The 21015-nt window shown below is 45.8% G+C and overlaps 1 protein-coding gene across 1 annotated transcript in view; it reads left to right on the top strand.

Annotated features, from left to right (window-relative positions):
- Positions 1-21015, top strand: part of LOC138288370 (zinc finger protein 282-like) — a 94121-nt gene that overhangs the window by 53164 nt on the left and 19942 nt on the right. Inside the window, exon 6 of the mRNA XM_069229930.1 lies at positions 11775-11864. Within this exon, the coding sequence (XP_069086031.1) occupies positions 11775-11864 (90 nt within the window). The remainder of the gene's footprint in view (positions 1-11774; positions 11865-21015) is intronic.

Genomic DNA, 21015 nt, shown 5'->3' with positions numbered 1-21015 from the left:
TGACAGGCAAAAAGTTCTCCGTGTTGACTCTACACCCCGGGAGACCAGAAAAGGCAGGCAACTCTGGCTGCTCCATGTTTGGGCCAACCCAGAGTTCAGGCCTTCCAAAGGGAAACCTTTCAGCCCCAGGTTGCTGCACTATTGGCACATTAGTGTCCTCCTCTAAAACAGGCCCTTCATCTGCACTGAAGATTCCTCTCCGACAAACTTCACTGCCAGAATCTCCCACTTCCTCCTCTGCCTCAAATGCAGAGTCATTCTCATAATCATGATCAGACAATGACTATAAAAGCATACCAACAACCTGCTGAGCGGTCATCCTGCAGCTAGCCATAATCCTTCCTACGAAAAGTAAAAGGACAAATACACCACCAACAACCAGCACTGTGTAAGATAAGTAATAAACAAAATGTGGCTTTATCAAAAAGAGTTATGTACTGAAAAACTTCACCACTCGCTTGCCGGAAAAACCTACTCACCAGCAACTACTCTGCACAGACACAGCAATCACCAATGATATCCCACTAAAAAGAAAAGCAAATTAGAAATAAGACAACACAAATATCATTGTGTACAAACCTAAGGACAATTTCACACACAATCCTGCATTTAGTACACCATCTACAAACATGTCATTCATGCATGGCAACAATACTCCTTTGGAGTAAATTGTTTTTACTTACCTAAAACATGCAACTACGCAAACCGCAGATCAACCACTGCCAAAACCGCAAGGAGCCACTGCAAAGGAAGCAAAAGCTTTGAACTAGAACAAAAAGGAGAACAACACTGTTATAATCACAAATGCAAATACTTTTCCAGTTGACAAACACCCCACCATCAAGCATTTAGAAATTGGTGCCTAAGTGGCTTCTGCCCCACTTGGGGGCAATGGGCATAAAACAAAATAGGCCAGGGGCAGAAATGGCCAACAGTTCTATGCCCCGCTTGGGGGAGCGACCCTTGTCCAAGAGCCCCCCCACCCCCCTCACCCCGAAATAAACAAAGAAAAGAAAATCCCTGGAGTTCCTGTGGTTGAAATGGCCATAAATAATATGCCCCCATAAAGGGAGTGACCCTTGCCCAAGCAGCCGCCCACCCCCCCTACAATAAACACACACACTATCTCTGGTGGCTTCTGCCCCGACCCGCGCCACCCCCCACCGTGTGGCAGATGGGTCTAAAATAAAATGGGGGCAGGCATGTCAAACAGTTCTAGCCCCCCCCCCTCCCAAGAAATAAACAAAGAAATGGTCATAAAATATATGCTCCCCAAAGGGGAGCGACCCTTGCCTAAGGGGCTGCTCCTTGACACATATAAAGCAAAAATAACATTTGTAAATAAAATCCCTAGTGTCTAGTGGGCATTCCTGCTGTCCAATCGCGACATGATTGGGCAGCAGGAATGCTCAGAGACATCAAGGGAAAGGAAAACCCTTTCCGTTTTCCCCAGTGCCTCTTTGTGTGCAACCCCTGCTCCCCGTTTCCCCCCATCCCCCCACCCCCCAAACACCCTCCACCGGAGGAGAAACTCACCTCTTCTCCTAACGCCACGCTGGAAGCAAATGGCTTCCGCGTGACCGGCACCCTCTAATGATGTCAGCGTGTGATTGCACGCTGATGTCATTAGTGGGGGGAGGGGTCGGGGGTAGAAGGGGAAGGGCTCCCCCTTCCATCCCTGCCCTTGAAGCGCTCCCTCCGAGCTCCAGTGCCGGGACGTAATGGTTACGTCCTCGGCACAGGAGCACTGTGCCACAGGACGTAACCATTACGTCCGTGGCACAGAACGAGTTAAATACTGGCCCACTCCACACTCATTATCTTATTAGCACTATTTAGATGTTTGGTAACCTGAAAACAATTATTCACCATGGGCGCCATATTAAAATGGTGCTGCTCTCTAATGCAGAGTACGGTGCTTATATAATACATAAGTTGGTACTTGACTTGATCCAAGTAATTACTATCCAGCTATGTCTCTACTAATACAAATCAAATGACCTGCTTAGATCCAAAGTATATACATAGTTCAGATGAGGAAAAACCAACGCCTTCTAAGATACAGTTCACATGACACGGTATTTCATAATGGGCGCAATCTTGGTGCAGTCTTGTTCTACATAATGATGCAAACTGTACCTAACTATATACGTCTGTTAAGGAGGCAAAAAATTTGAATTGATTGAGCCCTCAGATTTAGAATATCCATGTTTTTAAGTTCTTGGGGAACCTGGCCAGAGAGGTACAGTTTCGCTAAGATTCTGGTAAGCCATTCCATAACTTGAGGCCCAGGTATGCAAAAGACTGGACTCCCATGCGTTACAGGTGGATTCGAGGCATTTGCAGAGGGACCGGTTGAGAGAACGAAGCATGCACGCAGGCTGTAAGGGACCACCAAATCCTAAACATATCATGGACCTGTACCGAATCTAGCTTTGTGCATTTAGCACAAGTCTTTAAACTGTTTTTGTTTATCCACGGCCAGCCAGTGAAACTCAGGGAGTAGGTTGGATGTGGAGGCAAACTTCAGAAGGCGATACAAAAGTCTGGCCGCGGAGTTCTGAACAATTTGCAGGTGCCTAATAGATGCCTTATCTGCTCCCAGCAACAGGATGTTCCCATAATCTATTCATGAAATGATCAGTGCTTGGATCACTGTTTTTTGGGCTGACGGTGGGATCATCCAAATTATTTTTTTCACCCACTTCAGCACTGCAATGCACATAGAGGCCACCTTAGCCACTTGTGGCTTCATGGATAGACTCTAATCCATCCAGAAATCAAGGTTCTTTACCTTGGGAGACTGTTTTGGGAGGGCCGAGAGCCTCCAGTCAATGCTGAGGGCCCCATAGCCAAGGTTTCCTTACCTGGTCTACTCTCCAGTAGGCTTCAGTGAGTTGTTTTTCGTCCCGGAAGAAATCCAGCTCAGGCACAGATTCAGGGCTCCGGTGCTGGGTCCCTGTCCAGAGCACAGTCAGAAAAGTTTTTGTGTGACATCTGCATAAGAGAAAAGGGTTAGTCCACAGCTTTCTACCACACCTCATATATGTTAAATAGCATCAGGTATAGGGCTCAGCCCTGGGGAACACCAGAAGTGACAGTACACAGCTCTGACTTGGCGCTGGATGAGAAAGCCTGGAATGAGCAGTCTTTCAGAAATGAGGTCGTCCAGGCTACAACTGTTCCCCGAAGACCCAACGCCATCAACCTTTCCAAGAGAGTGATATGGGACGCAGTGTTGATGATACAGATGCCTATATCTTAAACTGCATAGCTCGCTGTAGATACCTAATCTAGAGCCACTGTGTTAAATGGCAAAGAACTCCTGAGGTACAGATCACATGATCTGGTCGTTCACAATGGGTGCCATCTTGTGTGGTCTTGTTCCTGCAAAGATGCCAACTCTACCTAGCTATGCCTGTTAAGGAGACCAAAACGATTCTAACTGTCTCATACAAAAAACATCAGTCAATAATGATACAGAAACAGCACAGCTTAACGTAAATACCTAATCAAGGGCCAAATGTATTTAATGACATTCTATATTTTAACCTCAGAAAAATGGTATGATACGCACCTCCTTACCAATAATAGCAGTGAACTAACATAGCTCTAATTAATCGCAGCAATTCCATATAATTTTGATATATTGGTTGCTTTTACTCAAAACATAGAAACTTAGGCCCTCATTTGGACCTCAGCGGTCTTTTTTCAAGATCGCCGAGGTTCTGCCGGGCCGAAGACCACCAGTGCAGGCGGCCTCTGGTCTCCCGCCCAGCATATTATGACTGCTAGTAGCCCTCTGCCCTTTTTCGGATGGAGAGCCGCCAGCAGCCATACTGGCAGTCGAAGGTGAAGTGGAGGCTGCTTCACCTCCACTGCCACGTCATCAGAACACCGCCCACCGAATAACAACCCAGGATTCGGCGTGGCGGTGTTCTCGTGGCGGGGTGCTGGCGGCGGAGCAGCCCCCATGGATCCCGTTCCCTCCCGGAGGATCACCGGAACAGGTAAACTGATTGGCCTTTAGGTGAGGAGGGTGGAGGAGTGTTGTGTGCGTGCATGGGGGTGTGCGTGTGAGTGTGTAGAAGGGTTGTGTGAGTGCGTGTATGCATGCGGTAGATGTATTGTGTGTATGGGAAATGTGACGAATGTCTGTGTGCATGTAGGTGTGCATGTATGTGTGCATTTATGTGTATGAGTGGTGTGAGGGTGCCTGTAGAGGGGTGTGGGGGGGGTGTGAGTGTGTATCGGGGGGAATATGGTCCTACCACCTTTGCGGGGTGGTAGGGGTGTCGTGGGTGTTGGGGGAGGACTCTGGGGAGGAGGAGGCGTGAGGGGGAGACCCCAATCAGTGCCAGGGAGCTTATTCCCTGGCACTGATAGTGCCTACTGCCATGGACTTCGTGGCGGTACAAAACCCCACAAAATCCATGGCGGTATGCGGGGTCCTGATACCGCCGGCAGTCTAGTGACGGCCGCTGGGCTGGAGACGGTCGGAGTTTAGAAGTGGTGGTTTGGCATGGCGGTAACCGCCATGGCCGTAATTCCATTTTTTTTTTACCGCCGGCTTGTTGGCGGTATTACTGCCACTTTTACTCTGACCGCCAGGGTTGTAATGAAGGCCTTAGTGTGTACATGCCATCTTTCAATACATCTCAAAACAGGGGTTGGACATTAATACGTACCTGTCCAAATTATTTCCTTGTTCAGTCCCACTTCATTAGTTCTCTCCCCTTTTTCAATTTCAGATTGGCTTTGACAGGGTTTCACGTTTTCTAATATTGACTATTTCAAATCACCGTCAGTATGTTCTGCCTCAACCCAATGTTGGACTAATCATGCTTTGAACTTTTTTGTCCTTATTGTAAGATTTATGTTCACCATAGTGATTTCTGAACTCTCTCCCAGTTTCTCCCACCTAGCCCAGACCACATGGGCATAAAATTAAGTATAGTATGTAATGGCTCCTGCAGTTTGTCATTTCCTTAAAAAATATCTTGCATCCATTGTGTTCCCATTTATCAGACACTCTAGCTTTGTTGCATGCATGACATGTACCACAACAGTGGTTACCTTTCATAGTGCTTTGATGCCATCTCTATATCTGTATCACGTACACCTACCTGCTAGGAAATAGTGATAGTGTTCTACTGAAACTATATGGAAAGGTTATTTTTAATTTAAAAAATTTCTTCCAGTCGCCTGACTGCTACATGTAGGTGGTGCCTCTTAGTGTTTTGTGGCTTATGCAGTTTACAGTTACAGTTGGTTGAAATGCATGTTGTTTAATTAGCCATTGCACCAGCTTGCTAAGGCCAGACATTGGATTTTCATGTTTTCTCATCTTTGTAAAATAATGTATTGTTTTCTGACTTAGTCCACATTTGCGCTTGGTGTCTGTGTTGTTTAAACTGTTTTGTCAACATTTTACATATATGAAATGTAAAATGTCTACATTTATAAATAGTGCTTTGGTTTACAGTGTGCTTAAACTGTATTGAACATGTGAGCTAAACGTTATTTATTTGTAGTGCTATATCTTTTTGTAATACCACATGAATGAAACAAATGCAACAGTGTCATGAACTGGATATGGAAGGGAATACTAACAGTAAGCAACATCAAAGAGCAACAGTAAAAGTTTTGAAAGTAGCAAAGGCCCAATGCGAGAGAGGGCAGAGAGAGACAGCAAAACAGAACATTGTCCATAACAGTTATTTTGTTGCACAAAAAACATTTTGAGCTATTTTCATAACTAGATGAGCACAGGTATTACTGTCCCAGACTGGGGGTTGTTCAGGTGCAAAGCAGTGTCAGAAGCTGCATCAGAAAGGCGCAATATGTAATGATTTATTTTTAGTGATGCCTGATGAGTGTGAGGCAGCAGTAAACCACAAGGGATCTGTCATTGAATTCTTTAATACAGTGGCTAAGGGTCCAAGTCTAGTTAAAGTAATGGCCTGTTCAACCCTGAAGGGAAACTGATAATTGTTTTGTATTTTCCTCCAGCTTTTGTTTTTTAAATATGCGCTCTTAGGCTCCTTTGTGCACAGCTGGAAGATAACATGTGCCCAGGACACAAGTGCATTTCGAAGACTGAATACAGCTTGTAGTGTTCCCCTTACATATAGCAACATATATAATATCCTTTTAGTCCATAGCTAAATAAACGCAATTACCCATATCCTAATTTATATCTTTGGCCCGGGATTTTTCAAGGTTGTGCGTCACTTTTTGCCAACAGTCGGCGACGCCAAACCTAGACTGAGATTTACCATACCACGCAGAAGCACCCTGCGTGGCTTGGTAAATCTGGCGAAATGTAAAGCAGCGCAAGTTGCTGCCTTGCGTTACACTGCACAGGAAAGGTGTGATTTACCAACACTGAAACCTGGGAATACATCAGAAATGTACGCCTTACCTATTGAGGTGCTATAAACAGAAATATCTTTATTTCTCATTGTTGTTTCCTCTTTCAATGTGTTCTGCGTTTTACAGCACACTTAAAAAGGGGAAAATGCCTTTAAGGATTGTTTTTGTGCAAGAAGGTGGCACTCCCTGCACAAAAACAATCCTGCCTGTAACGCTGGAAACCTTGCACCATGGCACAAGGGTGCCTGTGTTAAAGCTAGATTGCACTGTGTGTGCCAGAATAAGGGGAGGACACGCATGTGTCATATCTCGATAGATATGAATCATTCCTGCCTTCTCCCTGTCACTCAATGCAGCACACAAATTTCCTTGCTGTGGTGCGTTGTGTGACATAATGGTAAATCTAGGCCTTGGTATCTTTCTTCTTATTAAGACTATTTGCTATTAATCATGTAGAACAGATGTGGAGTCAGTACAGTGTAGACCAACACTATTATGTAGTTTGTAAACCCATTGTAATTGTATACTTGTAAGCCCATATAACCTCTGGGCGACACTTGGAGACTCTCCCGGTGCCAGGCAGAGGCCACCAGCAAAGTGCAGTCCAGTTTCCAGTTTTCACTGGTCAGCTGGGAATTGTGACGGAAAGGCATGTTGCAACATTTTGTGTCCCTATAGCCACAAAGAGGATTAGCCAACAGACCCTTAGACTCCTCTTCTTTCTCCATGGTCTCCTTGGTACTAGGGAAGCAAGTCTAGTCCTTCAGAGCTCCTCAAAGGTCACAGACAGCAGGTACAGTCCTCTGTTCTTTTCGGAGGTTCACAATGTGTTCTGCAGAAGTTCTGGTGAGGGTCCAGCTTTGTAGGGTTCACTAGCCAATAGGTGGAGACGACTCCTGGGCACTCCCTAAACAAAGGGTAAAGGTTCCTGGAGACAAGCATACCCACTTCTCTGAAGTGTCACAGCAGATGCTGCAATCGACAAGTGATGAATAAATGAATAAATGTACATTGTTTGAAAATATTAAGGTTTTCAATACAATAATAAGGCACAATAAAACGAGTTTTAAAAATACAAGGAATATTAAACGTTCATAAAAAAATTACCTTTAATTTGCTTCCCTTAAGAAGTCGATCAGACAGCTCTAAGAACCTGGTCAGTTTCCTGCTATATTGATAGTCTTTTGTAGAAAAACAATAAGCGATGGCATCCTTAATATTTTTACAATTGGAAGTTAAAAATGCAGTTTTCAGGGATTTCTTCCTCAAGCCAAGTAAGACAGGACACAGACAGATTATATATCAATAGATTCCTCATTTTAATTGCATAAACAGCAGAACTTTGAAGGTTAAAAAATCTATGATCCTTCAAAATGACTTATTGGTATCAGAATGAGGCAAACTCTCAAATATTTTAATTTACATCCAGGATACATGTAATTTATGTGTTCTTATTGTATGCTGGAATACAACTCTATTGTGTTTTTAACTTGTCTATATTTCTGTGAGGTTGACAGGTCAGCAGCACTCATGTTCCTCATCATATTCCATTTTATTATACTTTTACGTTCTAAACGTAGCAGTTTTGTAAATCACTTAGCGAGGGCAAGTTATTTTCAATAATTATTCTGTTAACCACTGCAAAACTCAAATCAGAATTATGTTCAATCATACTTGTTAATTCCTTAAAAATAGATCTCAGAGAATCTTTATTAGCTGTCGCACAAGCACATGAATAATTTAACATTGCAGAAAAACATATTGAGATTAATATTATCAAAGATAGTTCCAGTATTAGGGGGTCATTCTGATTTTGGCGGTCCTTTCACAGCACAGCAAAAAGCCGCTGCAGGCAAAAGACCGCCAGTACTGGACGTCTCTGGGCCAGCGGAACACTCACTACAACATTGACACCTGCTCATAATTGAGCAGACGGCAATGTTGTGGTGCGTCGGGCAGTCAAATGCGTGATGAGGCTGTGCATGGGGGCCCCTGCACTGCACATGCCAAGGTCATGGGCAGTGCAGGGACCCCCAGACACCCCCATTATGCCAGCCTTTCCATGGCAGTGTTCACCGCCATGGAAAGGCTGGCAGATGGGTACTCGTAATCCGAAGGGCAGTGCGGCCCTGGCGGTGTCAGCGGTTGGAAAGTGGCGGCTCCACCACGGTCAGAATGTTGGCAGAATGAGCCCCTTAGTTTGCAGTGTGGTATGGATGAACTAAGGTTCAATAAAAATCTTTTTTTTCATGTAGATGTTATCCGAATCAGTTTGCTCTATATAATAGAGACAGCACTAATTTAGTTTCAGTTACCTTTAAAGATTGACAGATAGCTCGACCACCATATGCATCCTAAACACACTGCGCTATATCAATGGCCTTAATTTTCATTTTGGACATATGTTATGACTATGTAAGCATATTAACTTCAACCATTAGGCCCATATAGTGGTCTGAGATTTGCCTAAAAGCATAACTTTTGTTTTCCCAGAGTCAACTTTCAGATTGTTTTCCAAATACATTTTTGTAGGTTTTATAACTGTGATTGAAGTCCAGTCTGAGTCGTAGAGAAAAGAATGATATCATCTGCGTAGGCTCAATAGCTTATTGTTTTACCTCCCAGCTTTAGAGAAGGTGCATCTCTGTGGTTTAAAAATGATGACAACAACGCTATATGTAATGAAAAAGGAAACTGCACTAGGATACAGCCTTGTTTAAGACCGTTTGTTGTGGGAAATTCCTGTCAACAACACACTTTTTGTTAACTTAAACTGAAGCCAAGTTCCTTCATGCAGGGATATGAAAAAATGTATTATAGTACCATTTTGACAATTTCTCCCATAATTGTTTCTGGTTGACTTTGTCAAATAAGTTTTATTTACTAAAAATGTAACTGCAAAAATGTCAGTTATTGAACACCCTGATCTACATCCTGATTGCTTGAAAGGAATTACATTAATCTATGTACATCAATGTGTGTATTCCACAGTAGCAAGTTATCAGACATAAATTTTGCAAAGAGTTTTCCTTTGGCATCGAGAAGAACAATAAGCCAGTAGTTGTTGGGATCCCCTTTTGACCCTTTTTTTTCAAATAATGGCCCCTTTTAATGAAGCGCCGACACTCTAGCCCCTCTCTGGCTGACATCTGCCAAACACATACCTAAGAAAGCCAGCTGGTTCACCACCGAACTCCAAGAATCAAGGCGTATCCACCGACGTTTAGAGAAAAAATGGAGGAACAGCTAACCCAGCGAAGACGTCACCTCATTCAGAGCTGCAACCGCTGCCCACTGATGAAAAATCAAGAACGCAAAGGACGCACTCCGGGACCGCATCAACTCCACCGCACATAACTCTAAGGAACTCTTTTCAGTCATTTCCCCATCCGAAACCACCAGCGTCCCCCCATCACACGACCTCTGCAACAAACTTGCCTCCTTTTTCCACCATAAGATCCAGGACATCTATGACAGCTTCCTCTCGGAAAATCCTGGCACCGGAACCTGTGACCCCCCCCACCACCCCAGGGCCCACCCAGACCATCCATGGCTGGTCCACGCTCACCACAGAGGAAACAGACAACACATCATTAACAGCACCCACTCCGGGGCCCCCTCGGAACCCTGCCCGCACCACAAATATATCAGAGCCAGCACATCCATCACCTCCGAGCTTCGTAACACAATCAACTGCTCCATCAGCACCAGCACCTTCCCCGAGGTCTGGAAAAACCCCGAAATACGCACTCTTCTGAAGAAAGCTTTGGCCGACCCATCAGAATTAAAGAACTTCCTGCCCATCTCGCTGCTACCCTACTCTGCCAAAGTACTAGAGAAAGCAATCAACACACAACTACAGAATTTAATTGAGGCCAACAACTCCCTGGATAGCTCCCAGTCCGGCTTCTGCAGCAATCGCAGCACGGAGACAGAACAGCTGGCAGCCACCGACTACATCTAATTACTCCTAGACCGCAGCACTCATACTCCTCGACCTCTCAGCAGCATTCAACACGGTCTCCCACAGCACTCTGCACCAGACTCCACGACATAGGAATCCGCGGAAAAGCCCTGGAATGGATCCACTCCTTCCTCTCTGGGAGGATGCAGAGAGTCGGACTCCCGCCCTGCACTTCCAGACCCACAGGAGTGAACTGCGGAGACCACCAAGGATCCTCACTGAGTCCCACACTGTTCAACATATATATGGCTCCTCTTGCTGCAATCATCAGAAGCCACGTTTTGAACACAGTGTTGTATGCCGATGACACACAACTCATCATCTCCCTCACCGGACACGGCCAAAAGGAATTTTCACTCAGGAGCGGAGGCTGTTGCCACCCGGATGAGAGAAAGCTGCCTCCAGCTCAACTCCGACAAGACTGAGCTCATCATCTTCGGAAAAGCCACCTCAGCTTGGGATGACTCCTGGTGCCCCACATCCCTCAGCACCCACCCTTCCTCAGAAGCCCCTCCCCCGCAACAACCGAGCATGCATGGAACTTAGGAATCATCCTCGACTCTCCCTATCCATGACCCGCCTGGGAAACTCTGTCACCTCCTCTGCAAACTTCGGAAGATCTTCAGATGCATCCCAGCAGACTGTTTCAGGACAGTCACCCATGCCTTAGTCACTAGCAGGCTTGACTACGGCAACGCCCTCTACGCTGGCACCTCAACTAGGAACATCAAAAAACTTCAACTCATCCAAAATGCCGCCGCCAGACTCATTCTGGACCCCCTTCGCTGAGAATAACACCTGAGGACCCTCCACTGGCTACCTGGTGAGAAGCGAATCACCACAAAAATAGAAAAACTTGGGGTGACTATACAAAAATAGGTCACTTTGCGAAAGTGCATATAAAAGTGGATGCTGTGCAATGCATTTGAAAAAATTGAAATTGTTGAGGCTGCATTAATACTACAATTATTTGAAAGCAGAGAAGGAAAGGACACAATTTATGTTGACAGTTGTTCTAAGTAGAATTTGTTTTATTTGTATATATATATAATAAACTATGATTCCTTTTTTTTTCAAGAATGTGAGTTATTTCTTGCAGTTGTCTTTTGCTGCTGTTCTTACTGTGTTCACGTGGACCTGTCTTAATTTAAATAAACTTGAATCAAACATCTCAACTTCGAACTGGCATATAGCTTTCTAAAAGGGACCTCGCTTTCGTGTACTCTGGCAGCCAGCATTTTGATAGCACAACTGCGTCAGTTAATACTAAAGTAGTGATAGTGACACCATTGTCTTTGTTCTGGTGAACAGTGATGTTGCATCCAATCTCTATCAAAGAAAGAAATATAGATATTTATGAAGTTATTGCCAGCATCTGTGGATTCTGCCTTTCTGGATGCCATAACAGGAAGCCCAATTTTTTTTTAACTGGCAGGTGCATCATGCAATATCAAAGAGGAAGAAGATTGCTATTACATGGAACAAACGGACAGTAGACATGCAGAAAGCCTCGGCTGCTTTACAGGTGAGTGAATGGTTCTTAGAAGAGTCAATAGTCTAGAGTGTTAGAATAATCCACTACCAATTAAATGTACGATTTGCAGGTTTTGAGTCCTTTATGAATAGGTGATGAATGCTGTCATTTACACATACAGTGTACATTGCAATGAGAGCCACCTCCAGGCATCGTTCTTGATTCTGTCTTTCCTCCTCGGTAAGAGTCATATGTTCCCAGGTAAACCACAGCTGTGCAGAGAGGCATCCCCTGCTACAAAGGTCTAGAATTTTGCATTGAACTGGTGTAAAGTGTTTAGAAAGCCTCAAGTATGTCCAGCTGTAGAGATATTGGGGGGGAGGGGGCTTGACTCAGTAAAGATGGAATGGTCCAGAAAAGATGTATACCTGACAAGCACACTATGAATCTGGATTCAGCAAGAATGTGAGCAAGAGAAAAGAACATGGTTAAGCAGGAAGAGGAGGTCAGTGGCTTCTTGTAAAAGCTGTGCTTTTAGACTTCTCCTAAAGCAGAAGTGTTGCTTTCCGATTTTACCTATTAAGAAAGGTCTCACGTCTTGACTGAGACACAGACCCACACCTGAGCCAGAGTTGAGCTCAGGTTTTTATGTCACTTATAAAGCAACTTCAATATTTTTTTCCTGAGTGCAAGTAAAAGGTTCATATATGAAGGGTTAATGGCATGTGGAGGTGACATTTTTCTCTGTACACAGTCTCTTCTATGAAAACCTATGAAGTAGACTAATTTTGGCAGTACATCCTTCAATCCTTCACTTATAGATTCATCCTTTTCAAACTGTTTACCACATTATAATTGACTACAGGCCAAAGCACTGTTGAATTCCCACGGGAACGAACAACACAACCAACGTCATCCCACATAATAATGGCACCAACATCCACCCCTTTAGTGTCTAAACTCCAAAGAAGGCACAAAACACAAACTCAAAGCTAGAGTTCAGTGATGTTGGAATTAGCCATGCTCCTAACTGACACTCAATGCGAATTCTGCTTTTAACAGACAAGCAAAGTATCCCTCAATGGCAGGTAGAGATCTATATGCTATAGATGCCTACGTAGACTCTACTACACTCCTAAAAGCCTGATGAAAAAGATACAAGGTGTTCCTGCTGTAGTAACGCAGCTGCTGACTTCCAACAGTTAACTTGGTCTTGTCCTGACAACGCAGCGTTCAGGGTGGAAATATATTGCATTATATCAAAGATACTAGGTATAGTTTTGCAACTCTCCTCCTCGATAGCCATTTCAGGCTATGCTAAACAAATTACCCAATTCAATGAGAAAAATAGCAACCTTGGTTTTACTCACGTTGAAATAGGCCAGACGATCTCCACCTAAATATACTGGCTGGTTTGCCGATCTAATATACTGTGATACAGTGCCACAATACAACCACCTACTTAGACACTCCGGGACATTTGGATATCACTGCAGACCTGTTTATCAAAGAAGCCGACAGGATCACTTCTGGCACTAATCTTAGTCACAGGACTGAGTATAGCTCAACCGAAAAAGCCTACCATCTTATATGTTATGCATTCTAAGCCTATGAGGGGACTCTGTTTGGTATAATAAAACTGTACACAGGTGAATTTTAACACACTTTTATAGATGAATGATCAACCATTTTCGGGAATAACTCCACCGCAAGATACACAACCACTGCTCTAGGAGATGGGATTGTGATAAAGATTTACAATGCTTGGTATGTGACAACTTATGCCAAAACCTGGTGTTTGGGTTATTTGCTGCAATCAAATTAATGTAAATGTTCTAGTTCTGAAATAAGAAATAATAATAAAAAATATATATCTTAACTTTTTACCTTTTTAGGTATTCATGTTAAAAGTGGAACTGCATATGCTGGAAATGGATAATGTTATGCTCCATAGTAACGTTGTACGTTAGGTCTTCTGTCAACTTCCTTCATAAGCCTGAAATGCTCTCCCTATTGAAGGATAGAGCTGGATGCATTTGCCATAGCAAACAAAGAGAGACCCAAGAGTATCAACACTTTCCCCCCTCCAGGACTCCCAAGCACAACCAATTGGACTTTCATCTTAATTTTTTCTGTCCATCATTAAAAGTAGATTGCATAAACAGACTGAATTGCAGGTAATTTGTCGTAGGAAGGGTGGTTTAAGCACAAACAGCACATTACTCACCACAGTAACTTGTTCTAGCTTCTATACTGTTAACCTCCCCCTTCCATCACCATTGAGAAGAATTGCAGATATGAGACTTCTAAGGGTGTTAGCTAAGATGGCTCAGAAGATTCTTGGTGAACAATTACCTCTACACAGTTTGAGCAAACCAAGAATTAGGTTTATATTTCTTGTCAAAAACATAGGGGGTCATTACGTGTTTGGTGGACGGAAAAGGCCGTCCGCCAAACTCCCGCGGTTACATTGCCGCCATTGTGGCTGCCTTCCCACAAGCCCAATTAGGAGTTGCCCGCTGGCCCAGCGGTAAACAGCCCCCTACATTGATGCCTGCTCATAATTGAGCCAGTGGTAATGCTGCGGTGCGCAGTGTGCAAAGCAGACAGTGAACAGCACGACGGGGCTGGCAATGGGGGCCCCTGCACTGCCCATGCCAAGTGCTAACACCATGAAAAAATACCTGGCGGAGGGTGGGGTCGTAATCCTCAGGGTGGCACTACTTGCAGAGCTGCCCTGGAGGATTCACACAGCCAGTCCGTCCTGTGGAGGGAAACTGGTGGTGCTGGCAGTCCGCCCACGGCGCAGCCTCCACCGTCAGAATGTGTCAGTCTGACCGCTACCACAACCCTGACGATCTCAAGACTGCCAGGGTCGTAATGAGGCCCATAGTGCTTGCATAGGTTGCAAATGTGGCATATGAAGCATGGCTCCTTGTAAGAGCAATAACAAAGGCAAAAGTAAAAAAAATTAGCCCTTTTCCAAAAGCTAAGTTGGTTATTAGGAGGCTAGGTGTACCTGGACAATGTGCACATAGGGAGCACACTGTCTAGGTACACCATCCTTGTACATTTGTAAACATTAGAACTAAGGGGAATACAGCTTGAGGTAACTTACATTGAACCACATAACTGATATATTAGACTCAGAGATTTGTTATTCACAAAATGTAACTTCTGAGTGACAAACCCTCGTTCAACCACCAAAACTAATTGTATTGGGTTTCTTTATTCCTGGGTCTACCAGTTAGGCCTCAATTATGACGAGTGTGGCTGAATTTCTATGTGCAATTCTGCGATGTACATTTATAAGGTGTCTGGTGTGCATATGGAAAATTAGGGTGCAGAAACACCATATCCTGATTTACTGGCTGGAAACTCCAGATGGTAAAATCTCATAGGGAAAGGGCTGCACTGCATCTCAAACCACTTTCCACCCCCCAATTGATACGCAGCCAAGGCATGGGGCTTGAGGGGGACACCTCTGCCAGATTACATTCTCCCCTGCACTCTTTCTCCTCCCTCGCCACCTTCCTCCCTCCACCCCAGGTGTCCTGCAGACATTTATCAGCAGCTGAGAGCAGGTAGTAAATGTTGGCATTAAACCCAATGGTTGGGGAATATTGTGCAGAATTCCATCCAATAATTCTGAATCAGCAGTTATTCCCCATTCTTAGAGGCCTAACTCATAACTCAGGAAATTCTGTATCGATAATTCCAGCCACACAAAATCTGCGCACATAATTCTTCTTGCCTCGTAATCAGGGCCTGTAGGAAGTTGGCTCTGGATGCACTATTTCAAAGTAAGGAATAATATGCACGGAGTCCAAGGGTTCCCCTTAGAGGTAAGATAGTGGCAAAAAGAGATAATACTAATGCTCTATTTTGTGGTAGTGTGGTCGAGCGGTAGGCTTATCAAAGGAGTAGTATTAAGCATTTGTTGTACACACACAGGCAATAAGTGAGGAACACACACTCAGAGACAATTCCAGGCCAATAGGTTTTTGTATAGAAAAATATCTTTTCTTAGTTTATTTTAAGAACCACAGGTTCAAGATTTACATGTAATACTTCAAATGAAAGGTATTGCAGGTAGGTACTTTAGGAACTTTGAATTAGCAAAATAGCATATACAGTTTTCACATAAATCACATATAGCTATTTTAAAAGACACTGTGCAATTTTCAACAGTTCAGAGTTCACAGTAAGTGTTTGTTAGTTTTTGTAGGTAAGTAAACCACCTACGGGGTTCAAGTTTGGGTCCAAGGTAGCCCACCATTGGGGGTTCAGAGCAACCCCAAAGATACCACACCAGCGGCTCAGGGCCAGTCAGGTGCAGAGGTCAAAGTGGTGCCCAAAACGCATAGGCTTCAATGGAGAAGGGGGTGCCCCGGTTCCAGTCTGCCAGCAGGTAAGTATCCTCGTCTTCGGAGGGCAGACCAGGGGGGTTTTGTAGGGCACCGGGGGGACACACAAGTCAGCACAGAAAGTACACCCTCAGCAGCACGGGGGCGGCCGGGTGCAGTGTGCCAACACGCGTCGGGTTTTCAATAGGTTTCAATGGGAGACCAAGGGGTCTCTTCAGCGATGCAGGCAGGCAAGGGGGGGGGGGCTCCTCGGGGTAGCCACCACCTGGGCAAGGGAGAGGGCCTCCTGGGGGTCACTCCTGCACTGGAGTTCGGATCCTTCAGGTCCTGGAGGCTGCAGAGTCTTTACCAGGCGTCGGGATCTGAGGAGCAGGCAGTCGCGGTCAGGGGGAGCCTCGGGATTCCCTCTGCAGGTGTTGCTGTGGGGGCTTAGGGGGGGCAACTCTGGCTACTCACGGTCTCGCAGTCGCCGGGGAGTCCTCCCTGTAGTGTTTGTTCTCCACAAGTCGAACCGGGGGCGTCGGGTGCAGAGTAGCAAGTCTCACGCTTCCGGCGGGATACGCAAGTTGTTTTAAAGTTGCTCCTTTGTAACAAAGTTGCAGTCTTGGGTGAACAGAGCTGCTGTCCTCAGGAGTTCTTGGTCCTTCTAGAGCAGGGCAGTCCTCTGAGGATTCAGAGGTCGCTGGTCCCTGGGGAAAGCGTCGCTGGAGCAGTGACTTTAGGAGTGGGGAGACAGGCCGGTAGAGCTGGGGCCAAAGCAGTTGGTGTCTCCGTCTTCTCTGCAGGGTTTTTCAGCTTAGCAGTCCTCTTCTTCTTAGGTTGCAGGAATCTGAGTTCCTAGGTTCTCGGGAGCCCCTAAATACAGAATTTAGGGGTGTGTTTAGGTCGGGGAGGGCAGTAGCCAATGGCTACTAGCCCTGAGGGTGGCTACACCCTCTTTGTGCCTCCTCCCAAGGGGAGGAGGTCACATTCCTATCCCTATTGGGGGAATCCTCCATCTGCAAGATGGAAGATTTCTAAAAGTCAGAGTCACCTCAGCTCAGGTTGCCTTAGGGGCTGTCCTGACTGGCCAATGACTCCTCCTTGTTTTTCTCATTATCTCCTCCGGCCTTGCCGCCAAAAGTGGGGCCGTGGCCGGAGGGGGCGGGCAACTCCACTAGCTGGAATGCCCTTGGATGCTGTAACAAAGGGGGTGAGCCTTTGAGGCTCACCGCCAGGTGTTACAGTTCCTGCAAGGGGGAGGTGATAAGCATCTCCACCCAGTAGAGGCTTTGTTACTAGCCACAGAGTGACAAAGGCACTCTCCCCATGTGGCCAGCAACATGTCTCGTGTGTGGCAGGCTGCTAAAACCAGTCAGCCTACACGGGTAGTTGGTTAAGGTTTCAGGGGGCACCTCTAAGGTGCCCTCTGAGGTGTATGTTACAATAAAATGTACACTGGCATCAGTGTGCATTTATTGTGCTGAGAAGTTTGATACCAAACTTCCCAGTTTTCAGTGTAGCCATTATGGTGCTGTGGAGTTCGTGTATGACAGACTCTCAGACCATATACTCTTATGGCTACCCTGCACTTACAATGTCTAAGGTTTTGCTTAGACACTGTAGGGGCACAGTGCTCATGCACTGGTGCCCTCACCTATGGTATAGTTCACCCTGCCTTAGGGCTGTAAGGCCTGCTAGAGGGGTGACTTATCTATACTGCATAGGCAGTGTGAGGTTGGCATGGCACCCTGAGGGGAGTGCCATGTCGACTTAGTCATTTAGAGACCTTCCCTGGCATCAGGGCCCTTGGTACCAGGGGTACCAGTTACAAGGGACTTACCTGGATGCCAGGGTGTGCCAATTGTGGAAACAAAAGTACAGGTTAGGGAAAGAACACTGGTGCTGGGGCCTGGTTAGCAGGCCTCAGCACACTTTCAAATCAAAACTTAGCATCAACAAAGGCAAAAAGTCAGGGGGTAACCATGCCAAGGAGGCATTTCCTTACACAACCCCCCCCCCCCCCCAAACGAAAGAGGATGAGACTAACCTTTCCCAAGAGAGTCTTCATTTTCTAAGTGGAAGAACCTGGAAAGGCCATCTGCATTGGCATGGGCAGTCCCAGGTCTGTGTTCCACAATAAAGTCCATTCCCTGTAGGGAGATGGACCACCTCAACAGTTTTGGATTTTCACCTTTCATTTGCATCCGCCATCTGAGAGGTCTGTGGTCAGTTTGAACTACAAAGTGAGTACCAAAGAGGTAGGGTCTCAGCTTCTTCAGGGACCAAACCACAGCAAAGGCCTCCCTCTCAATGGCACTTCAACGCTGCTCCCTGGGGAGTAACCTCCTGCTAATGAAAGCAACAGGCTGGTCAAGGCCATCATCATTTGTTTGGGACAAAACTGCCCCTATCCCATGTTCAGAGGCATCTGTCTGCACAATGAACTGCTTGGAGTAATCTGGAGCTTTTAGAACTGGTGCTGTGCACATTGCTTGTTTCAGGGTGTCAAAGGCCTGTTGGCATTCTACAGTCCAGTTTACTTTCTTGGGCATTTTCTTGGAGGTAAGTTCTGTGAGGGCTGTCACTATGGATCCATATCCCTTCACAAACCTCCTGTAGTACCCAGTCAAGCCAAGGAATGCCCTGACTTGAGTCTGGGTTTTTGGAGCTGCCCAGTCCAGAATAGTCTGGATCTTAGGCTGGAGTGGCTGAACTTGGCCTCCACCTACAAGGTGTCCCAAGTAAACCACAGTTCCCTGCCCCATCTGGCATTTGGATGCCTTGATAGAGAGGCATGCTGATTGCAGGGCCTTCAAAACCTTCTTCAGGTGGACCAGGTGATCCTGCCAGCTGGAGCTAAAGACAGCAATATTGTCAAGATAAGATGCACTAAAGGGCTCCAAGCCAGCAAGGACTTGATTCACCAACCTTTGGAAGGTGGCAGGGGCATTCTTTAAACCAAAGGGCATAACAGTAAACTGATAATGCCTATCAGGTGTGGAGAATGCTGTCTCTTCTTTTGCTCTTAGTGCCATTTTGATTTGCCAGTACCCTGCTGTTAAGTCAAAGGTACTTAAGAATTTAGCAGCACCTAATTTATCAATCAGTTCATCAGCCCTTGGAATGGGATGGGCATCTGTCTTGGTGACAGAATTAAGTCCTCTGTAGTCCACACAAAACCTCATCTCTCTCTTTCCATCTTTGGTGTGAGGTTTGGGGACTAAGACCACTGGGCTAGCCCAGGGGCTGTCAAGAGTGCTCAATGACTCCCAATTCCAGCATCTTGTGGACTTCCACTTTGATGCTTTCCTTAACTTGGTCAGACTGTCTGAATATTTTGTTTTTGACAGGCATGCTGTCCCCTGTGTCCACATCATGGGTACACAGGTGTGTCTGACCAGGGGTTAGGGAAAAGAGCTCAGCAAACTGTTGCAGAACCTTCCTACAATCAGATTGCTGTTGGCTAGAGAGGGTGTCTGAGTAAATCACTCCATCAACTGAGCCATCTTTAGGGTTTGTGGAGAGGAGATCAGGGAGAGGTTCACTCTCAGCTTCCTGGGCCTCATCTGTTACCATCAACAGATTCACATCAGCCCTGTCATGGAAGAGCTTAAGGCGGTTCACATGGATCACCCTCTTGGGGCTCCTGCTAGTGCCTAGGTCCACCAGGTAGGTGACCTGACTCTTCTTTTCTAGCACTGGGTAAGGGCCACTCCATTTGTCCTGAAATGCCCTGGGAGCCACAGGCTCCAGAACCCAGACTTTCTGCCCTGGTTGAAATTCAACCATTGCAGCCTTTTGGTCATACCAAAACTTCTGGAGCTGTTGGCTGGCCTCAAGGTTTTTACTTGCCTTTTCCATGTACTCTGCCATCCTTGAACGTAGGCCAAGTACATAGTCCACTATATCTTGCTTAGGCTCATGAAGAGGTCTCTCCCAGCCTTCTTTCACAAGAGCTAGTGGTCCCCTTACAGGGTGGCCAAACAGAAGTTCAAAGGGTGAGAACCCTACTCCCTTCTGAGGCACCTCTCTGTAAGCGAAAAGCAGACATGGCAAGAGGACATCCCATCTCCTTTTGAGTTTTTCAGGGAGCCCCATGATCATGCCTTTTAATGTCTTGTTGAATCTCTCAACAAGGCCATTAGTTTGTGGATGGTATGGTGTAGTGAATTTATAAGTCACTCCACACTCATTCCACATGTGTTTCAGGTATGCTGACATGAAGTTGGTACCTCTGTCAGACACCACCTCCTTAGGAAAACCCACTCTGGTAAAAATACCAATGAGGGCCTTGGCTACTGCAGGGGCAGTAGTCGACCTAAGTGGAATAGCTTCAGGGTATCTAGTAGCATGATCCACTACTACTAGTATGTACATGTTCCCTGAGGCTGTGGGAGGTTCAAGTGGACCCACCATGTCCACACCCACTCTTTCAAAGGGGACCCCCACCACTGGAAGTGGAATGAGGGGGGCCTTTGGGTGTCCACCTGTCTTACCACTGGCTTGACAGGTGGTACAGGAGACACAAAACTCCTTGACTTTCTGGGACATGTTGGGCCAATAGAAGTGGTTGACTAGTCTCTCCCACGTCTTGGTTTGTCCCAAATGCCCAGCAAGAGGAATATCATGGGCTAAGGTCAGTATGAACTCTCTAAACTCCTGAGGCACTACCACTCTCCTAGTGGCACCAGGTTTGGGATCTCTTGCCTCGGTGTAAAGGAGTCCATCTTCCCAATAGACCCTATGTGTTCCAGTTTTCTTGCCATTGGACTCTTCAGCAGCTTGCTTCTTAAGGCCTTCAAGAGAGGGACAGGTTTCTTGCCCCTTACACAACTGCTCCCTTGAGGGTCCCC

Source organism: Pleurodeles waltl, chromosome 4_1, assembly GCF_031143425.1.
Source record: "Pleurodeles waltl isolate 20211129_DDA chromosome 4_1, aPleWal1.hap1.20221129, whole genome shotgun sequence".
Classification (NCBI taxonomy): domain Eukaryota; kingdom Metazoa; phylum Chordata; class Amphibia; order Caudata; family Salamandridae; genus Pleurodeles; species Pleurodeles waltl.
Note: the sequence above shows the minus strand (reverse complement) of the source record. Positions and strands in the feature narration are given on the sequence as shown.